Source organism: Ceratotherium simum, chromosome 10 (assembly GCF_057802395.1).
Source record: "Ceratotherium simum simum isolate JZ-2026a chromosome 10, ASM5780239v1, whole genome shotgun sequence".
Lineage (NCBI taxonomy): Eukaryota > Metazoa > Chordata > Mammalia > Perissodactyla > Rhinocerotidae > Ceratotherium > Ceratotherium simum.
In genome coordinates, this window is record NC_141909.1 from 1,113,852 (window position 1) to 1,135,088 (window position 21,237).

Consider the following 21,237-nt stretch of genomic DNA (forward strand, 5'->3'; position numbering starts at 1 on the left):
ACCTCTGTGGGGGGGCTGGTTTCTGTCTGGTTTCCACGTCATTTACTGCTAGGGACAGCCCAAGACAGAGACGTGTGAAATCGGGCGCCCAGCCAGATGCATCCACACGGCCTTACAGACACGACCCATCGCCCTCCCGGCACAGCTGTGGAAAGTGCAGCTCACGGTGCCAGGGCCAGAACGGGACCCACGTGGCCCCGACCCCTGAGAGCAGGACCTTCTCCACTTTGTCTGAGGCTTCCCTTCCCTCTGACTTCAGACCAACTCTGGAGCCCAAGCAGCTCGGTAAGTCACATCACCGACCCCTCCAAGATGGCAAAAACCCAGCCTTCTCGCCAGGCCTTGTCCCCCAGGGCCCCGGCCCCCGGCAGCCCCACCCTGCCCCAGCCCTGAGCTGCCCCTTCCTCTGAGCACCACCCCATCTTGTGTGTTACTGTGTGTTCGAGTCCTGTTTCCCAGTTATTTTATGCATTAAATTCTCCCTCCCAGGCACCGTGTGACGAGCCTAATGCTCAGGGATGGTGTACATCGGGGTCAGAGCTGGCGGTGTGACCTGTTCTTACCTTTACTCCTTCCTCTCATGTTTGCTTGTGTTCCATACTGCACCCAACAAGCACGTATGGAGGTGATAGTGGGGTGCATGCTAATGTATACGTGGTGGGGTACAGGAGCTGTGGCTAGGCCAGAGGGAGCCAGCAGACACCCGGCGACCTGGATGGAACTCACGCGAGGGGCTCAGGACCCCTCCCGCAGGTCCCAGAGCAGAAGCGTGGCCCGCAGGGGCTGGGAGCAGGGCCGGGCGGCTCCACGAGCTAAACAGGAAGACTCTCCTGCCTGATTGGAAAAACAGACTCGCAGGTCCAGACAGCGTCGCTCTCAACAATGAGCTTCTCCCACTTCCGGGCGGGGCCTGGGACCCGAGCTTTATCGGACGACCCATCATTCCCACCTGAGGGCGGCAGGAACAGCCACTCCATTTGCTCTGCACAAGCCCCGACCTGGACAGAACTGACCCGGGCAGGGAGCAGCTCCTCCTCCTAGATCAACAACCCATTTCACAAACTTAATAAATCCAGGCGGTGCTGTGGGGTAGATACACGTGCAGAGAGCAAACACAGCTGGAGCCCTGGGTTAAACAATAGGCCGCCGTAGCCGAGGACACTGGCAGGTGAGGCTCAGTCCATCTGCGGATGCCGTGGGGCCGGAGGCGAGCAGGCCACTGCCTGGGGAGCCCCCGGGGCCATGGGGGCAGGTGTCCAGTACTCCCTCCACCACCCGGAAGGCACAAAGGGGCATTTGCTGTGTGGACTCAGGAAGGTGTGGAGAGCTGACACGTGCTTTTCTGGCCTGGACCACGGTGGTCTCGGTCTCAGGACCCACCAGCACTCTCGATGGGAATTCCTAATTCTAAATCTGACCACTGAGCTGGGCCTCAGTTTCCTCACCCGAGGGGTGCAGGACAAGTGACCTCACACTCCAGGGCTCACAGTCGCTGCTCCGTTCCTGGGAGCGGCCGGACCCCAGCCACACAGCACAGAGGAAGATAGCCCCAGGGCTGGACCCCCTTAGCACCCAGGCCCTCAATAGGGACATGGAGGCCAGGACCAGCCCCAGCCAGAGTGGCAGGTGCGTCTGAAGGTCTGAGTGGGAGTTCCATGGGGGCGGGAAAGGGAGGAGCAGCTCAGATTCCGGGCAGGAGGCTCGCTGGCAGGAGCCAAGACTGGAAACAGGTCGGCCCTGTGCCTGCAGGTGGGGGGTGCTGCCGGCGTCGGCACTCAGGGGAGCTGAGGGGGTGGGCGCCAGCCAGATCTCAGTGCGGAGCTCGCCAAGGAGCCTGCACCCACGGGCCCACCGGATCCACATCTATGGAAGATGGTCCCAGGGCACCGTGACAACAGATGGAGGGACGGACGTGGCATCAGGAAGACCCTTGGGGGGATGTCACACACTCCTTTAAAGCTGCTTTCCAAAATAAGTCTCATATCCTGGGAAACGTGGAAAGTCGCAGCAACCGCGTCTGGTCCGCTCAAAGCTCTGCTGCACACACAGAGCAGTGTGGGGAGCTCAGGACCATCGCCATGATCCAGGGCTGGCTGCACTCTGGGTACTTCAGAAAAACGCCCAACACCAATGTGTTTTATTTTTAAACACCATTTACCTTTGTGCTACAGAACATAAGGAAAAGGTGCTAAGAGGCTCAGGCCACACATAGGGGTCTAGACAAGATGTCTGGTTATGCTGGGAAAGGAGCAGGTAGGCGTGACACTGGGAGGGGACAGGAGACTATGTGGGAAAGGACGGGAGCTGGGATCCGGTTAAGGTCAACCCAGAGCCATGTGAGGACAGGACAGAAACCTGTGCTGTGTGGCCAGGCTTGGGGGCATCAGGGGTGCACCGAGGGAACGTCCCGGTACTGCTTCCTTCACAGGGCTGTGCCCCCGGTTGAAGAGGCTATGGGCATGACCGTCAGCCTCAGAAACCACCAGCCCCACACTTCCAACACCAGCGTGGAGGATTCTCTGCCCCTCCCCACCTGTCTCAGGTGACACCAGGGCTAGGTGGGCAGGACCAGACGGCCCCCCTGCCCTCCCTGCAGCCCACAGGTGAATGGGGCGAGGATCTGAGCCGAGATGCCCACGCTGGGCTGGGGGGTTCGAATCTGCTTCCCCCCCTCAGCTGCCTCCTGCTCTCCCTCCTCAGGTCACGGGGCAGAGGGATGGCCTGGCCCCAGAAAGAGCTGCTCGCAAGTGGCCCCAGCCCCGCAGTGATGAGGGAACGAAGCTAAAGGTCCTGGCAGCAGGATCTTGGATGAAACAGGTGACTGAGCCACAGCTGTGCGGGCTCTGTGCTCAGCTCTCCCCGTAACTTCCCCTTCACTCCAAGCCACTCAGCACGCACCGGAACCTACACCGAGAGCCTGGGCTGAGTCCCGGCTCTGCGGGGCACGGCTGCGTACCCAGCCAGTGTTCAGCTCCGTGCCTCAGGGAGCTCGTCTGCAAAGTGGGGGGATGGCGGCCACTCACACGTTTGGGGCGCAGTGCTGGGGTCACAGCAAGCCACAGACAGACACGTCCTGGGGGTGGGAGGAGCAGACACAGAGAGGGAGCCCCACGTCAGATGACGTTCCATGAAATGCAGAAAAGATGAGACCAGGGTGGGCGGGTCCCTGAGAACCGACCTTGGGCAAACACCTGGGGGTCCCAGAGCCCCGAGAGGAAGGTGCCATCATTCCTGTTACGGATGATCAGACTGAGCCCCTTGCTCAGCTCACGGCGAGGGAGGGGCCCACCCAGGGTCTGAACGCCGCCAGCTGGCTCCGGGGCATCCTCCGTGGACACTTGGATCCACGCCAGCTGACCACAGTCATGTGGTCCCTGACGGGCTGCCTGCAGGGTGAAGAGGCACAGACCTCGGGCCCTGGTGAGGGCGTCCTCAGGGAGGGGGTGGGCACCCCAGAGACAGAGAACTTCCGTTTTTACGGCACGACTTTCTCCTGAGATGAAGGGCATTGCACTGGGTCTTGGCTAGCAGGGCCACGGGGTCCACGGGTCACTGAGTGGGGCCTTACTGGCATCTGACCAGTGGGATGATGACCAATGGGATGAGATGAGCAGGCTCACCAAGGGCGAACACAACGTCTTAAAGCATTTTCATAAATGTTCCACCCTCAGAGGCTGTAACAATTGAGTTTATGCGCTTCCTCGTTTACCAGGAAAAGGTAGGTTCTGGAGAGCCGGGTTTGCTCCTCAGGAACAAGGCACAGGGTTCTGCGGACCCGTCTCAACGCCGGCCTCTTTTCTCCTGGACCCACCGCAGGCTCCCAATGGAGATTCCCGATATCAAAGCATGCCCTCTGGACCCTCTAGAATCCCTAGGGAAGATTCTCTTCTGGATCAGGGTTCTAGTTTTGCCCTAATGCCCCCTCAAGTGTATACTTCCATTTTCTGCCTCTCTCTGCACTCCTTTGCCCAACCATTAACTGTATTTTCTTCACAGATCTGATTCCACCCCTTAAAGACCATCCTAGACCTGACCCCGGATTTCTTTGGCTTCTTGTTGTTTTGGCCAGGTCGGCTCCTCTCTCCTGGGAAGCTGCAGCAGCTACAGGAACACGCCAGACACCCACAGGTACGATCCTGGCACTGAGGTCACACGGGGGATCTCGCCACCTCAGCTCCAGGAGAATGTTCCCGTCCCCCTCAACAGGCATCTCACCCCACCCTATGAGTGGACGGCCCCCCAGCAGACCCTGAAAAGGGCTGCTGTGCACACGGCCTCAGAGGGTGGACACCACACGGCTAAGAAGTGACCACAGTTCCAGGACTGAAGGGATTTTAAGGGACCGTCCCACCCACACGTCCCATGTAGAACTTCCAGGAAAGGTTTCTTCAAGTTGGTTAATCATCTTGGAAGGGTCTTCTTTTATTCTGGAAATTTTCTAAGGCTCAACTTCCGCTCTCAGGTAAATCTGAGACACAAAAGAGTCAGCAGTGCAGCTCAGGAGAGGCTGGCCCCGAAAAACTAGAAGACTCCTGAGGTTTCCCCAGCAGCTGATGCACACACGGGAACAGGCGACGGGGCTGTGGCTCCCCATCCGCCAGCCTGTAGCCTCTTTCTGAACTAAGGTTCTACTTAGAGATAACAGTGGACTCGCCTGTGGTCGTGGGAAGCAATGCGGAGAGCCTGAAGTCCCCAGTGACGACTCCCAGAAACCACATCGCGGCATCAAGAGACACGAGGCGTCCTCATGGCCCCCCACGACCCTCCCGTCTTCCTTCTTCCCCTTTTCAGTGAAGCCGTGTCGTGTTGCTGCTGTATTTCACGTGTATGTTTATGTCAAAGGGAAAACGACCCGTCAAGTCAGCTGTCGGCTCCGCCAAGCTCTCCACCGACCCTCCTCGCCCTCCGTTCCAAGGAAGGTAAATATCTCTTCAGCCCGACAAACACGTCTTCTGAATTGAAGCCATTTCCAATGTGTTTGTGACGTGGTCGATGAGGCTGATCTTCCACCTTCCTGCTCTCACAGACGCTTCGGCTCTAAACGGAGCTCTGCCCCCTCTCCTCCTCCTCTCACTTCCATCCCCAGACCCTGGGCCAGAGGTCCTGGAACAGCCTTGATGACCTCCCCCACGCCCACCCCATATAACATCACCAGCTCTGTCCCTTCTTGCCCTCAAGTCTCCCCAGGCGCTCCCCCGCTATCCCTCTGCAGTTCAGAACCTCACTGTCTGTGCCCTGGACCATTCCAGAAGGTTCTAAGTAACTGCTTTCCCACCTCCACACACTCCCAAACCTCCCTGCCAAAAGAGAAGTCTCGTTTCACATCTCTGCTTAAGTCCCTCAGGTCTCTGGTTAAAAGTCAACATCCTGGACTGACATGCCCCTTCCGCCTGCCGACCTACAGCCACGGCCACGGGGAACCACCCAGCACTCTTCACTGCTCCCCCGTTCACATCAACACATCTGTTCCTTTACCAGGGACGTCCCCCCATCGTCTCCGGGTCACCTCTCCCAGTCCTCCCGTGACCCCAAGGGAGCACACGCCTCCAGGGCCGTGAGCCACCTGACCCCGCGATTTACGGGACCTGAGCTCAGGCAGGATGCTCAGCGCATGTGGGTGATGATGGGACCATGGCTGCCCTGTGAGCGTTTTAGGATCTGCCCTGGGGCCTGAGCCCTATGCAAACAATGTGAGATAGATACCAGTTGTTGACAGAAAACATCTTTTATCATGTTCAGAGCTCAAATATAATTAAAAAGTCAGTGCTTTAAAAATCGGGACATAAGTGAACATTTAGGTGTTTCAGACGTTATGTTGATTTAAAGGAATATAGAAGTCCTACTGCGATAAAAAATAACTGATTAACGGAGTGGCTGTGAAATGTTAAGGGGAGGGGTAAAACAAGAAGTACCAAGTGCTCCCCCCTAAAACTAGAATATTCTGTATCAGTATCATAAAGAGGAGATCTGGCTGAGAAATCCTCTTCCACGTCACTGGCCAGCTGCTCAGCCAACCAGTCCAACGCTCGCCTTCCTAGGAGTTGTGCTTATTTCCAAATTCTACCCTCAAGGAACCAAGACTCGACCATCAGCAGAGGCCAAGAAAGAGCAGGAGGCTGTCCCCAGCCTGCGGCCGCCCTACCAGATAGGAGGGTGACCGCCTGGTGACCCACCCTTGGACAGACAGGTTGGGGCGTGTTCACAGTGGCCTTGGAGCAGCAGCTCCGTGAGCCATATTCTTAAGTTCACATTGGTTTCTGCTAATACAAAGGTAACACTTTCCTTGTTTAAGGAATTACTTTAAATACAATGAGAAGATTACTAGGAGTATACAAAAAAGGAACTTGTAGCAAGAAACTGTACTCTCGGCCTGAAATCCCACACGTAGGCCAGGCACTGTCAAGTGAGCAAGGGGTCGAGACCAGAACTGGCCAAATCTTGAGTTAAGATAACTTATTTCTGGTCACTTAAGACAAGAGGAGGTCTCCTGACTCTGAACTAAGCGCCTCCTTTACAGGCCACAGGGGCAGCCAGCGGCAACTCCAGCTGGGAGACTGGGCATAAAAAGCAAAGTCTCACAAATGTTTTAAAGGCACATTTGAATTGCATTATAGCTGTCACATTTAGGACGATTTTTTTCATCTAATCCATTTACAAATATCTCATAGATTTTTGAAGTGCTTAACAACTTCTGGTAAAATTTCCAACATTCTAATGAAATCACGCTTTAAAAAAAAAAAGGAAGCTTTTATAACTCAACAGAATGAGTAATGAAATTGGAAAACGTGTCTGAAAGATGTTTGTGTCATTCAGGAAAATACCGCCCAAAACAGGGAAGTCAGATTACACACAATGTGGGACACAGGTGCAGTGGAAGGCAGGCTGCTTGTCTTTCTTAGAGGCACATTTAAGGAAGTCCCATGCGGACCCCCAGGGCTCACTTTCAGGCTGAGTTCAGACTGTGCTTCCTGGAGCAAACACGCCCTCAACTCAGGCCCCTGCACGGGAACAGGACCCCTCCCTCAGGCCAGCAGGTGCAGAGTGGCCACCGGGGGGAGGGACCCAGTGGGGACCTTGTTCACCATCAGGTGGCTGCCCGGGCAGCTCCTCAGAGGGGACGAAGCCAGGTGTCAGGAGCCCCCCTCAGGTCAGCAGCTCATCCCACTGATCTCTCCCACGGAGTTGATTAACATCCAGACAAGTTCTTCTAGCCCGGACTGTCCACCCCAACCATCCGCAGAACACAGGTCGATGACTACGTCTTTCTCCCCAGCACTGAGCACGGGCCTGCCACACAGCAGACACTGAGGATCTGCTTCTCAAACGAATGAACGAATGAAGAAAAGTACTTCTTGGAGACAGCACTTTGAAATCTTTTGTTAATTCATTTGTTTTTAGCCTAATACAGAAGACAGTGTATTTTTCCGAAAATTTGTTCCCACACAGAAGTCATGGAAAGTACTCTGAACACCTCTTTCAGGCAGTCTTGGAAAATAAAGATTACTCAAGAGCAGACCTTCTCTCAGGCACTGTAAACAAAGCTACAGAGGATACATCAGCCCACTGCCCCCAGCTCGCCCAGTCTGGCAGGGTCTCCTTTTCTGTTTCTCAAGGCTCCACATGCAGGATGAGCATTTGCGTTGGTTTCACATCACACACTCTATTTTCTGTCCTCGAAAACACAGACCTCTCTAGAGATGCAGAAAAAGTGGTCTCCCCATCCCACCCTATCTGATGCTGCAGGATTTAGAGCAAATATTCCACAGCAGGTTTTTAAACTAGTGCTGCCAACACATCTTATGAATCCTAGTGGTCTTCACATTAGACAGTGTCAAAGACGGGTTTTGTTGTTCATGCTGCTTCCAATGCATAAGGCCTCCTAGAAATCTGAACCAAGACACAGACTATAAATTAAAAGGAAAGCGTTACTGAATCTCTTCGCATCTCACATGGAGGTTACGAGTTAAGAAGGGACCCAGACTAAGAAGGGACCCCAGACGTTGAGCTTCGTCTCCTGCTCAACGCAGAATGACCCCTACAGGGTCTCTACGGAGCAGGCTGCCGTCAGAATGTGCCGCCCGCATACAAGCAAAGCCCCCTACTGGGGAAGGACGCACACATACCTGTCAGAGGCTCTAAGGAAAGGTCCCAACTGCCCCTCCAAGACACCAGATGGAAACATGTGGCCCTTCCACTGCCTTTCTTCCCTGTTCTGTGTGTATTTCAGATACACATTTCTATAATGGCTCAACTGCATCCCAGAGGCCCTTCACAGCCTTTCCTCCTCCCCATATAACACTGGGAAAGAAGCAAACGTGGCAGATAAAGAATATAAAAAGCGTCACGCACCCTGGTCAGAAGCAGCCATGCCCACATAGCAAACAGCGTATGTGCTGTCAGCTGTTACTCACATTTCCTCTGAATCATGTAAACCAGGCTGTGCCAGTAAATGGTCATGGAGCGTCCACTGGGCCTGGAGATGCACGGCACATGCCTCCCTAAGTGGAGCCTTCCCACCCTCAGTACAGCTCCTGCAACTTTCCTCCAGACACAAACGCTTCATTCAGAGTAGTCGGCCTGTGCCTGGCCCTGCCACCTTCTCTGCAGGACACGAACACCGAGGCTGCCAGATTTCCAGACTGTGCCAAGGGACCAAGTTTGGGCACATCCACCTCCCTCTCTGGCATCTCTCAGAGACCAGCTGTAGGCCGATGATGCTGAGGTGGCGCTGCAGGTGGCGATCCTGTTAGCACTCCGACATCACAACACACTCACCATCTAAAGTCTTAACACGACCTCTGCGGACCACCCGAGTGTCTATTCTAACAAGCGTCCGTTCTAACAAGCGCTGGCCCCGACAGCCGTGTTGGGCGACGCGCTGACTCGGGGCTCTGAGGCTCCTACCTGCTGCCCACAGAAGCTCCTGCATCCGCCTTGCCGGCCTCCTCTCTCCCAGGCAGAGCCGCTGAGCTGTCTGAGATTCAGGACTCGGTCCTCGAGGCCCCAGAAGGTCGAGTTTCACTTCCTGGGTTTTGCCGCTCTGTCTCAATTTTGATTTACCCGTCGAGTATTTTTAGCCAAATGGGGGAGAGGGGCACCAAGCCTGTGCCTCCTGTCTTGTGGCAGCAGATCGCCCTCGGATTCCGCTGTCACATGAACAGCGGTTCTGAGGGAACCAGGAGGGGAATTTGGACACGAAGTGAAAAATGAAGAGGAAAAGACAGACGCAAAACAGAAACTCGGGGGCCGCCCAGTATCAGCTGCACGCTGGGCGGTGAGAGGGACCCCGGGCTGTGTCCCTGGGGGTGCAGGAGGGCCTACATGCAGTTTACACAAAAGCATTTCCAGAAGGTGCTGGAAGGGGGTGGAGAGAGACCACCTTCAAAGACTCCACCCGACCCGGACCAGATGCACACCAGAGACCCTGGGCCCCCTGGCCGCATGCACCCCGCCAGCGGCAGCCCCACGGCCATCCCGCTGTCCCGCCGTCCTCTGGGGAAGGGGCGGGGGCTGCGGCCCAGAGGGACAGTCTGGTGAGAAGGACTTCCCCAAAGCGAGTTCACCGATGCCCACAGCCTGAGTGTCTGCTCATCAAAACCGACTCGACGCCGCTCCAAGGGCTGCTCCCGGCCCCGTGACCGTCCGTGTCCACCAGCCCTGCGGCCACGGGTCCCGAATCCTACGGACAGGCTTTCCTCGGCTCTCAATGTGAGGACGACAGAGCAGGAGAGAGCACCTTTGAAAAGGCCTTACTCGCAGCCCCGCGCGGCTCCGCGGCTTATTTTCTTGGCAAAACATAAATGCAGACGGTGGCCACGAGCGGCTGCCACCCTTCACGAGTCCTCGTCATCCCTGGGGACCCCGGAGGCCCGGGTGAGACGCAGGCCCGGGGTCGGGCGCAGGTGAGGCCCAGCTCTCGTCTCTGTGACGCAGGAGGAGCTTCACGGGCTGGGGCGGCCTGCAGCAGACGAGGCCGAGAACCGGGCGGTCACCAGACATGGCGCTCAGACCGCAGGTGCGTGTCCCCCAGCAGGCCGCCTTCGGGGGCTGGAGGAGCCAGCATCTTCTCTTTGATTTCAGCAAATACTCGCCCCTCAAGCAGTTCCTTCCAGAAATACTTTAATATCAATGAAGAGTGCTGAAGAGAACTGAAACGGGACATTCTCACAGCCACAAAGGCCCTTCCATCTGCTCTCGTGTCCTCAACGCGCCCCTCAGACGCGCAGACTCTGCCCCGTGCGCTCACCCGTGGCGCGGGACGGGGAGGACGTGGACGCCCCAAGGACGAGAGGAGCACAGCGGTCCCTGAGCCCCAGGCTGAGCAGGAGGCGGCTCTCGCGGGATTTACTCAAACGGGACACCAGTGAGCCGCCAGCCCGCGTGACAAGGCGGAGGCCGGACACAACGCACTCCACATGCTGCTGTCAGTATTAAGGCTGTTTCGTCTGACTGTGGGCTTAGCCCCATCTCTGACTTGAGAATTGAACCTCCACAGAAGCTTCGACCCCTCATCCAGCCTCAGTTTCCCTGAAGGGAAAAGCCTGTGATTATTTCACAAACAGATAAACTGAGGCAGTCACTGGTCTCGTCGGCAGAGCCTGGGTTTCCGACCCCACCCAGAGCTCCGAGGCCAAATTCACTTCCACCTTCGCGGTTCTTCACCGGGGCTGCGGGGTCACAGGTTTCGGGAATTCCCACTTGCGGGCTTCCCTCTGTCCAGCCGAGCCATCCTGACCTTCCTGTCCCCTCCCCCGGGGTCCTTGGGGGCTCCACTGCCTGGCCCACCTCCGTCCCTGCGTCTGCCCCCCATCACTCGCTGACCCGGCTCCCATCCTTGGAGTCCTGTCACTACTGTGAGAGTAACGGGAGCAACGGGGAAGCCTGCCCAGCCCGTGGTCCACGCAGCAAACACCAGACGCACTCGCAAATCACCCACCAGTGCCCACGCCCGACTGTCCCGTCTCGGTGGGTTGCTCCTGACAACCCTCCAGGACAAGCGATGTCACTTCTGACGGCTACCTGACCCACCCCCCGTCCATAAGAGGGGTGAGACTCAGCTGAGTGATGCAAAGCTCTACATCTGATGCTGAGAACTCAGAACTGGGGCCAAAAGAGAGGCCAAGGAAATGTCCAGAGGCCCCCGTCCTCACCGGGCTGCGTCTTCCCCAGCCAGGCCAGATCCTGGTCCCAAAGACGTCAGAGTTCTCACCACAGACAGGACGGGACTCCCCAAGAAAGGAGCAATGCCCCTCACTACCCACGTTCCAGATGTCCTGAATGTCCAAGTTGTGTGAAGGGGCCCCTTCCCAGGCAGGAGACCCACTCAGCCAGCCACAGCCCCGGGCTCTGCCGGGACTGTGCAGGAAGATTCCCTGGGATCTGCAGCTCCCTGGAAAGCTGACACGGAAGCAGCTTTGTGTCACTGAACCGTCCTTAAAGGAACGAGGCAGCCGATCTTCAGACAAGTCGCTCAGCTTGTGTCACTGTCACAGGATAATCAATACCACATAGCCAACGGCTTTTGTTCTGTTTTGTGTTTTATGCATGGACCTCCGTGTATCAGGTGCCCTCAGAACAGGGTCGCCTGCAGCTCTGCTGGGCTTGGTGCTGGCTGATCTCTCCTCCCGGCCATGGAGCCTACCCTTGCCGGCCAGAGGGAGATCATGTGCTTTAGGAAGCTGGTGACATGACTTAAGAGTCATCTGATGATAACTGTGTGTGAAAGGCTCATTTACTAATAATCCCCACTCCCTGAGTATTCCAAACTCCAGGGGACTCAGATTACACAGATTCACGAAGATCCTCCCCTGCCAACGTCAGAAGTCTGTAAGAACCATTCCCACATTGAGGACTAACGGATGCATCGAAACAGCAGTCACCACAGCCAGAACCCTGGACCGTCCCCCGTGCACCTCCTGTGAGTGATCCCAAAGGGACAGCAGCTTATGGGACCCAAGGACTCACCCTCAGCAACAGAGAGCAGCCAGGAGCACCACTCAGAATAAATGTAGTATCTTTTCATTTCCGCCACGGAGATCCGGGCAGCCTTTCTGTCTCCCATGGCTGATAAGCACACAGGCAGACTCTCTCCCCCGCGTTCGATCCTGCTGCCTTCCCGGGGTTACCCATTAGCCTTCTTCTACTGAACTTTGCTCCCTAAAATCTGCATGAGGGACCAGCTGACTTTCTACTTTCGGTTCACCATGAACTAGGACGGAGCACTGAAAGGTGATTACTCTCCTGCAGGCCCTCATCTGCTCACCCCACCCTGTGTACACACACACTCCGGGCCAGCTCGCCAGCTGCTGGGAGGCTAAAGGGAAAAGGAACACCTGGCCCATCTTGGCCTCGCTTCCAGGCACAAGGGACACCTCTGCTGGCGTGACTTCCCTGTGCTTTCAAGCAGGCAACGGGCAGGTCCAAGAAGCCAAGGAGAGACCTGTATTCGTTGGCAACAGTAAATCGGACAACACTGTTCAGAACGACTCCGCGTCACTGCCTTCTTCCATCTGATAAAGCCCAATTCTCCAGACACAAGTGACAATTCTCGGGAACAAACAGGGGTGGAGGCTGTGTTTGCTTACAGGAAGGTGAGTGAATCGGAGACAAAGGCACCATATTCCAGCGCCCCTGCGTCCCTTCCAGCCTCTCATTCAGGTCTGTGTGTCTCTAACAGATCTGGGGTGTAAAGCATGGGCCCCCACCTGGACACCCTCCTTCAGAGCCCAGAGAATGCATGGGCCACCATCACAGCCAGCCTTGCACTGCCCACCACTCGGTCTGGGCTCCTCCGGGACAGTGGGGAAGACTTCCCCTCACTCCGACACCAGAGATGACTGTGGACACAGTCCTGGGCCTCTGTTCCCCCGGGTCACAGGGACCGTCAGCTCCACCCTGTGATCTGGCATTGCAAGCATGCAGGCCGTATGTCACAGGTCTACGTTATACAATGCCCTCCAGACCACTAGGTGTGGACAGCGGCTCGTCTGGCTGAGAGCCAGTTTAGGTCACAGGTCAGATTCCCTCTTCAGTACTCGATTCTCCTGGAACAGACAGGGGAACCCAAGCAAATGCTGGGACCATCCTGTGGTCTGCCCACTTTGAAAAGGGCCTCACTGAAATTTAGTGCTATGTTTTCAACATTTTTAGGTGCACTGATTTCCCAAAAGAAAGGAAACATTCCAAAGACATCACTTGAGCGTTCCAGTGTTCCCAGTGTACTCAGCTGAGCCCTTGGTTTCCTCCAGAATTTCTTCCAGAAGAACCTTTTTTTTTTTGCATCTGACCTCGTGTCCAAACATTTTCCCTTTTTGCATTAGCTACCAGGAAGCTAACGCAGGGGTATTTAGTGCATATTTGCAGTGATATCCAGGTGCCTCAAATGTATTTATTTGCTTCTTTTAATTAATTCTGGTTCTTTTTTTAAAAATTGGCCATGCCAACCTGAAACACGTTTCTATAAAGAGCATTTTTCAACTCTAAGTAAAACAATCTGTTTACTTGGCTTGTTGAAACTCGGTGCCGAATGTCCCAGGGCAGCAGAGCACAGAGTGGACGCCCCTCCCCACACACTTGAGCGCCCACTGTAGGCAGTCTTCTGTTTCTGACAGTGTGGCAGCTCCTTGCAGGGCAGAGCGGAGGTGACACTCAAGAGGCTATCCCTGACTCCCCTTAACTAACTGATATCCATTTCTGTCTATCAGGGAAAACTACAATCTTGCAACTACACCTTCTCCGGGGCCCCCACCTGTGGTGGGAAGTCTGACTGTTGGGTCACTTCCTAATCTGAAGATGCTTCTGCAATGCTCAACCCAAGGGAGACAGCGGCAGTGCCTGGGGAGGTCCGTCCACGGGGACACAGAGGCCCAGCCTGGCCCAGACGCACACGTACGGACAGGTGTGCCAGGCCGCTCTGCTTCTCTGAGAGCAAGAAAAGTGAAGCAGCGGGCACCCGAGAGCTTGGTCACCCCGCCTGCTGGTCAAGGGGATTTAGTCTTGAAATGTCATGTTGGACGGTGCAGGGAGGACGGGGACCAAACAGTGCAGGGAGGATGGGGACCAAACGGTGCAGGGGGAATGGCGACCAGACGGTGCGGGGGGACAGGGATCGGACGGTGCAGGGGGGACAGGGATCGGACGGTGCAGGGGGCACGGGGACCAAACAGTGCAGGGAGGATGGGGACCAGACGGTGCAGGGGGGACAGGGATTGGACGGTGCAGGGGACGGGACCGGATGGTGCAGGGGACGGGACCGGATGGTGCAGGGGACGGACGGTGCAGGGGGACGGATGGTGCAGGGGGGACGGGGACCGGACGGTGCAGGGGGGACGGGGACCGGACGGTGCAGGGGGGCGGGGACCGGACGGGGCAGGGAAGAGGGGGACGGACGGTGCAGGGAGACGGGGACGGACAGTGCCGCGGGATGGGACGGTGCAGGGGGACGGGGACCAAACAGTGCAGGGAGGATGGGGACCAGACGGTGCAGGGGGACAGGGATTGGGCGGTGCAGGGGACGGGACCGGATGGTGCAGGGGACGGGACCGGATGGTGCAGGGGGACGGACGGTGCAGGGGGACGGATGGTGCAGGGGGACGGGACCGGGCGGTGCAGGGGGACGGGACCGGACGGTGCAGGGAAGATGGGGACGGGACGGTGCAGGGAGACGGGGACGGGACAGTGCCGCGGGATGGGACGGTGCAGGGGGGACGGGGACCGGACGGTGCAGGGGGACGGGGACCGGACGGTGCAGGGAAGATGGGGACGGGACGGTGCAGGGAGACGGGGACGGGACAGTGCCGCGGGATGGGACGGTGCAGGGGGGACGGGGACCGGATGGTGCAGGGGGACGGGGACCGGACGGTGCAGGGAAGATGGGGACGGGACGGTGCAGGGAGACGGGGATGGGACAGTGCCGCGGGATGGGACGGTGCAGGGGGGACGGGGACCGGACGGTGCAGTGGGATGGGGACTGGACAGTGCAGCGAGGCCGAGAGAGCGGCATGGAGCCACACTGATCCACAGCCTCATGTGTCACAAAGCACTCAGCTGCCATCGTCCATGCTGTATCCTGATTACAACAGGCAGAGCCAGGGCACCGACGGCCTCTAACAGAGCTAACGACGAGAGAGAGGCTGCTCAGCTCAGCCGGCAGCCGCCCTGCTCCTCAGCTCCGCAGTGGCTCAGCAATGGCCCCAGTGCCCCCGGCTCCCATTTCACAGCAAGGGGACGCCCTAAGGGCCCCCATTTCGCAGCAAGAGGACACCTTGGGGGTCTTCGTTTCAGAGACAGAAGATGCCCTGGGACCCCCATTTCACAGCAGAGGGACACCCCAGGAACACTAGAGCCACTTGCCCAGGCCACATGACTGGTAAGTGGGGGGCCTCAGGATGATAATTCAGTCCCTTCAGAGTCAGGGGTCCTCAGTGCCCTCCTAACAGAGCCAGAGCACAGATCCCCCCTGACCAGGGTGAGTCTGGCGAGACAACTCGGGGACCCACCCCCACCAGCGTCCAGTGTTTTGTAGACAGCAGGCTTGGGGGGACAGGGAGGCACAAACGGAGCATTCAGACCCCGGCGTGTGCAGGCGGGGCCAAGGGTCCACACACGGCCCTCGTAACCGCCCCACTCGCTCTGCGTTAGGACAGAAGTGGGGGGCTCAATGAAAGGTCAAGACCCTGTTCCTTTAACCCTGAATCCTGTGCACTGACGCAGCTGAGCTCAGAACGACAACCTCGGAGCAGAAGCAGCTCGGCTTTCAGTGTAGGCCCCAAAGGGAAACTGAGGGAGGCTCTCCTGCCCTCGGCTGAGCCCACCCCAGGCCGTCAGCCCACCAGGGCCATATGCTCGGCCCTGCCCAGGAGGTGCCGGCTGGTGGAGGGCTGGCTGCCTGAGGGCAGGGAAGGCTTCACACAGGCTTACTGGGCTGGCACAGGGCTTCTCTCGTCCTCTCTCAGATGCTGACCAGCCAGCACCAGGCAGCTGCTCGCCTGCCCAAATGGAAGAGGGCCGTGGGCCCCCAGACCACGGAGCAGGGTGGGGCCGGCTCTGACCTGGTATTTCTGAGGTCTTGCACGCTGCAGACATTAATGGCGTCTGTCCAGGGAGCAGATTCCACTCTGACACCCTAACAACGGGCCCCCGCGTGCCTGAGGTCACAGAGTCAGCTGCTGCCCAACAGCAAACCTCACGTTTCCAGGTCCCTGGAGGAGGGAGGGGGCTCCCGGGAGGAAGGAGCAGAAGTGAGCGACAAGGCTCTTTTCTCTAGCTCAGCCTCCCAGAAGGTGCTCCCTCCTCTGGAAGTCACGCTGTGAAAACAGTACTCTGAGGCCCGTGAGAATGTCAACTGTGCCGTCTGGCTGAGCGAACACTGGCAGCTCCCACGCCCTCCTTCTAGAAAAAACAGCGCCGTTCAGAGAGGAAGACTCATTCAGGGCAGCCTGCGCTCCTCGCAGGTGACTGCCTGCCCAGGTCTGGCTCGCTGACGTCCACCTGCAGAGGAGGACAGAGGCCCGCCCCAGACACGGATGCTGGGGCAGGACAAGACACAGCTCCGCACCATCCTCCACCGCAGGACGGCCCTCAGGAGAAAGGGCGCCTCACCCAGGGAGTGTGCGCCCCTACACACATGCCAGGACTGCTGCCTTTACTGGGGACGGCCCTGCATCATCCCAGCTGAAGCAGAGACTCACGGTCCAGGTTCCTGGACCAGGTTCCAGTCTTGCACGTGGCACACATTTTTTGGTGAAAGAAACATACAGGGGACACCGAGGGGACACCCGGCACCTGTCCCCGTGCCCCATAGATGGCGCCACCCTCTCCCGCCTCACCTGGCTGTGGGCGCCTCGAGGCCCCCAGGCGCCTGGAGGGCAGCAGGCAGAGCCAACACTGGTGGCCCCGGGACGCTCCCCTCTCGGCCATCGCGTTGTCTTCCCGTCGGGGACACACAGCGGCGGCAGCAGCAGAGGCTTCGATTTTTCAGGATGGGCTCCCTCCAGGGCCAAGTGCAGCCTCTGCACCGGAGGTTTCCACCGTCCCACAGGTCTCCTTTGGGGACAGTCGAAAGCCAGGCGCGCACCGGTGACGTGGGGCAAGAGCGCCGGGCGCTGCCCTGCACGCTGAGCCGGGCACACGACCTCTAGTGACCTTTGGTTTACCGAGTCCCAGGAAAGAACAACAGAGCGTCCAGCCGGCCTCCAGCCTCCACATCCAGGCCACACTCCTCCGTAATGACCGTGGACACCAACAGTCCACTTGGGGAGCTCAGAACCGGCCCTCGCCCTAGGCCTGCCTCCTGCCACCTGCGAACGGAGGGCCAGCCCGCAAAGACCGACACCGGCCCTCGCCTGCCCTCCACCCTTGCAGGATGCCCAGGCGGGAGAAAATGTCCGAGAAAGCTGCCTGCAGAGCAGGGCGAGGCCACACCCTGCCAATCCATCCACAAGTCCGGCGTTTCCTTCCTCAGAAGAGGGGCTCGTGCGGCCGGGGCCCCCAGCGTCAGGGATCTGCTCCACTGCCCAAGCCAAAAACACCTTCCACGCTCAGGAAGTCCCAAGTTCAAACAAACAACTACAAGGCGGGAGGAAGGGAGGGGACGCGGCCCCAGGCTTTCTTGAAATAAACTGGGAAGTTCTGCCGTTTACTCCTGTCTGCTGCCCGGCTTGGAGAAAGGAAGCGATGATGCTGCTTGGCTTGGCAAGCGACACTTTCCACAGAGAGACGCTGAACACGCCCGGCGGCTCCCGACCCTGTGCTCCCGAAGGGGTGAGCCCTCAGCACCCCAGTGACGCCCGGCGGCTCCTCTCGCCCCGGAGCTGCTGTCTGCAGCGTCACGCTGGGCACACTCCGGTGACTCAGATCCTCAGACCTAACTTCCCAGGCAGTTCATTTTAGTGCCATTTAAAATACGGTGACACCGAGGCTCCGAGGGCTCAGGCGTGCTGATTACACGCTCAAGGTCTCAGACAAAGAGTGAGGGCGGGTCAGCACTCAGGTCTGTCTGGAGACCACACTTAACCCAGGTGCACGGCGGCCCCTTCATAAGCCAGTGCAATGAGGGCAGGTTTGCAGCAAGATATTACATTTATTTAATTTCAGTCGCTCAGGGTGCGCCCCTCCTCCCAGGAGCGTTCACAGGCTGAGGGGACTCTGCTAAACTGATGTGTCCTTCCTGCTGGCCACCGCAAAGCTAAGGGGACGATCCTGGTCTCGGGAACCTGTGCTTCCTTGTCCTGGCAGGGGCAGCAGCTCTGGTATGCATTTTCGGATTTGCACAATTGGGTGATTCCGCCAGCGTTTTCCTTGGTGGCCTGTGGATCTGCACCTCCAGGCACGGACGGTGTCAAGAGCAGGAGAAGCAGATGCTGGCCGCCCTCACCTCCGCTCCCCGCCTCCACACCCACCTGGGCTGTCACCTAGAGCCCGAGAACGCAGGGATGAGGCTGGCTCCCTGCTGCATCCCTAAGAAGCTGCAAGAGGGAAACGGATCACGGAGCCTGGGGAGTCATGGCCAGCACGTCCTTCACCCAGAAGCCAAGGGACATGGGGACCAAGACTCAGGGCATCAGCAGCCCGGCGGCCAGGCACTCAAGCGTTCATTTCTGTCCCTCACACTGGCTCCCAAGCAGAGGCCGTCCCAACACACAATCAGGAGGAAACAGATGGCGCGTTTGATGTTGCGAGTCCAGGACGCGAGCGCTCTTCCCGAGACGAGGGAACCGGGCCTCACCTCGGTTCAGTCCACAGTGTCAGGAAAAGACACGCGGAAACGTGGTTGCTACATGTCCATGGAAGCACTCACCACAGGGGATTAGGAACAAGCTGTCCACCCTGGGTTGCTTCTGACATTGGCACCGAATGTCCCTCTCGGTGTCTTTCCCTTCCCCATGTTCGTGTGAAGGTACGCATAGAAAACCAGGAAAATCTGGAATGTCGGGGCCATTCCCTGAGCAGCTAGTGAGTCAGAGCTTTTTCCCCTAAGCATCTAAATACGTTTTAAAGGTGTTACCAACTGAATCTTTCCAAAAATTAGCTCTGAGACATGCTCTCTCACAACCTGTTGGTTTCTTCGTCTTGTACGTTTGCAGCCTTTGGGTTTGGCGAACATCTTGAAAACACTATGGGGTTTTCCCAGCAGTCGGAGGGCATTTCCCTCCCTAAGCTCCTCGATGGCCTCCTCTGGAAACATAGAAAAAACACCAAGTTTTTCCTCACACGACGTTGGCCCGCCCTCGGTTTGCTGAGCGCATCTTGGAGAAGCTGAGGGAATCTGTAGGCCCCTTGAGAAGCAGACCGACTCTTTTTGGACCCGAAGAGTATATTCTATACAACATGGTCTCAAGCTACTGTTAAGAAACTCATATCAATAAATGCCATGGTTTTTGGCAGTAAAAGAGTCTTAAATTAATCATGTCAGGGGAGCAGGGAGCTATTTAGTGCAGGTCTTAAACCAAACGAGGTGCTGGGTAATTGGAAATTCAATCCTCCTGGGGCTGACATGGGCAGGGAAGTGGCCACCCGCTGGACCACTGTGTGGAAGCTGTAGGCCACACTTGAGGACTCGGGCACAAAAGAGCGTTTTCTCTCTTTTTAAAAAACCGTGTCCACCAGCGCCTGCGGAGCCCCCAGCCCGCTGAGGGGCCTCCCTCGTACGGAGAAGTGCTGCTCTGACTTCTCCTCACTTTACCCTTTTCCTGGGTTTTTCACTCCACCTGATGCCTGGCGCCCCTGCCCGTTGTGCATAGACGCTCTCCTTGCTGTCCAGTCCCTCCTGTGTCGGGGAAGCACCGAGGCCCACACACCTAACGAGCCCTCCTCTTGCTCAGCACCCGGTCCCAGCCCGTCACCTGGCGCTGCTCTCTTGGCCACAACCTGGCTGCCTGCCCGACGGTGGTTCTGGAGGGAGCCGCACCGCGGGCACTCCTGAGTTGTTCCATGTTCAATAGGGGCTCTGAGTCAGGAGGCCTCTGCCATTTTCAAAGACAATGTCTTCCCTCTAACACAGATGGGAAGTTCTGGGAACTGAGTAGTTGACATAACCGTAAGACACAGGATAGTTCTAGAATCCTGAGGCTGCTGTAACCCAGGAATAAAACGTCAGTGCAGAAACTTAGTCCCAAACTGGTTACTCATTTTTTTTTTTTTTGTGAGGAAGATCAGCCCTGAGCTAACATCCATGCCAGTCCTCCTCTTTGTGCTGAGGAAGACCGGCTCTGAGCTAACATCTATTGCCAATCCTCCTCGTTTTTTCTCCCCAAAGCCCCAGTACATAGTTGTATGTCATAGTTGCACATCCTTCTAGTTGCTGTATGTGGGACGCCGCCTCAGCATGGCCGGAGAAGCGGTGCGTCGGTGCACGCCCGGGCTCCGAACCCGGCCCACCAGTAGTGGAGCGCGAGCACTTAACCGCTAAGCCACAGGGTCGGCCCCAAACTGGTTACTCTTAAAAATGAGATTTTTAAGTGATATGCCTGATTTTTTAAAATAAAGGGTACATCACAACTGACCAATCATGACAAAATGTAGAGAGGATGCCCAAGTCACAAGAATCTAGAAATCTACTAAAACACAGACAACAGAGGACATGTGATTTTAGGTCCTTTCTATGCTGTCTTTGCAATAATCTTTCAAAAACGCAGACTGGGACCTGGCTGGGCTAAAGCTTAGATAAAGGTTTTCCTCTGCTGGGAACAAACACGCAGCCATGAACTGCTCACTTCCACTCTGCAGCGAGGTTCCAACACAGCACATCCAACAACGGTTTACGTCTGAAGGTTGTTCCGGTGAAGCTTCCGGATCCAGCAGAACCTGTCATATGGAGAAGCTGCGTCCTGCTGGCCTGGCCTCGGTAGTGCGGCGCACGCGGAGGCTCCCTGAGCATCTGGTGGGTGGATGAATGAACGTGTCCCTATGAATGAATGATCCTGCCAATACTAAGGATGCGGTTTCAGAAAAGAGAACAGTAAAACTTTTAGTCCTATTAGAATTGGTGGAGGCATAAAATCACAAAACTGACAGGGCCGGCCGGTGGTGTAGTGGTTAAGTTCATGCACTCCGCTTCGGTGGCCCGGGGCCCGGGGTTGGTAGGTTCGGATCCCTGGTGCAGACCCGTGTACCGCTCATCAAGCTGTGCTGTGGCGGCATCCCACATGCAAAATAGAGGAAGACAGGCACGAACATTAGCTCAGGGCCCATCTTCCTCATAAAAAAAAAAAAATCACAACACTGATAAATCATGGAGAC

General features: G+C 57.1%; 1 protein-coding gene across 9 annotated transcripts in view; it reads right to left on the bottom strand.

The window, feature by feature from the left end:
• MCF2L (MCF.2 cell line derived transforming sequence like) overlaps window positions 1-21,237 on the bottom strand; it is a 184,369-nt gene that overhangs the window by 83,142 nt on the left and 79,990 nt on the right. The window contains exon 1 of one of the 9 annotated variants that reach the window (XM_087435821.1): window positions 11,965-12,082. The exons of 7 other annotated variants lie outside the window; for them this stretch is intronic. In XM_087435821.1, the coding sequence (XP_087291947.1) occupies window positions 11,965-12,061 (97 nt within the window). In that variant the 5' untranslated portion in view covers window positions 12,062-12,082. Of the gene's footprint in view, window positions 1-11,964; window positions 12,083-21,237 lie in introns of those variants that run through there. One more of the 9 variants, XM_087435827.1, reaches the window with a different exon arrangement.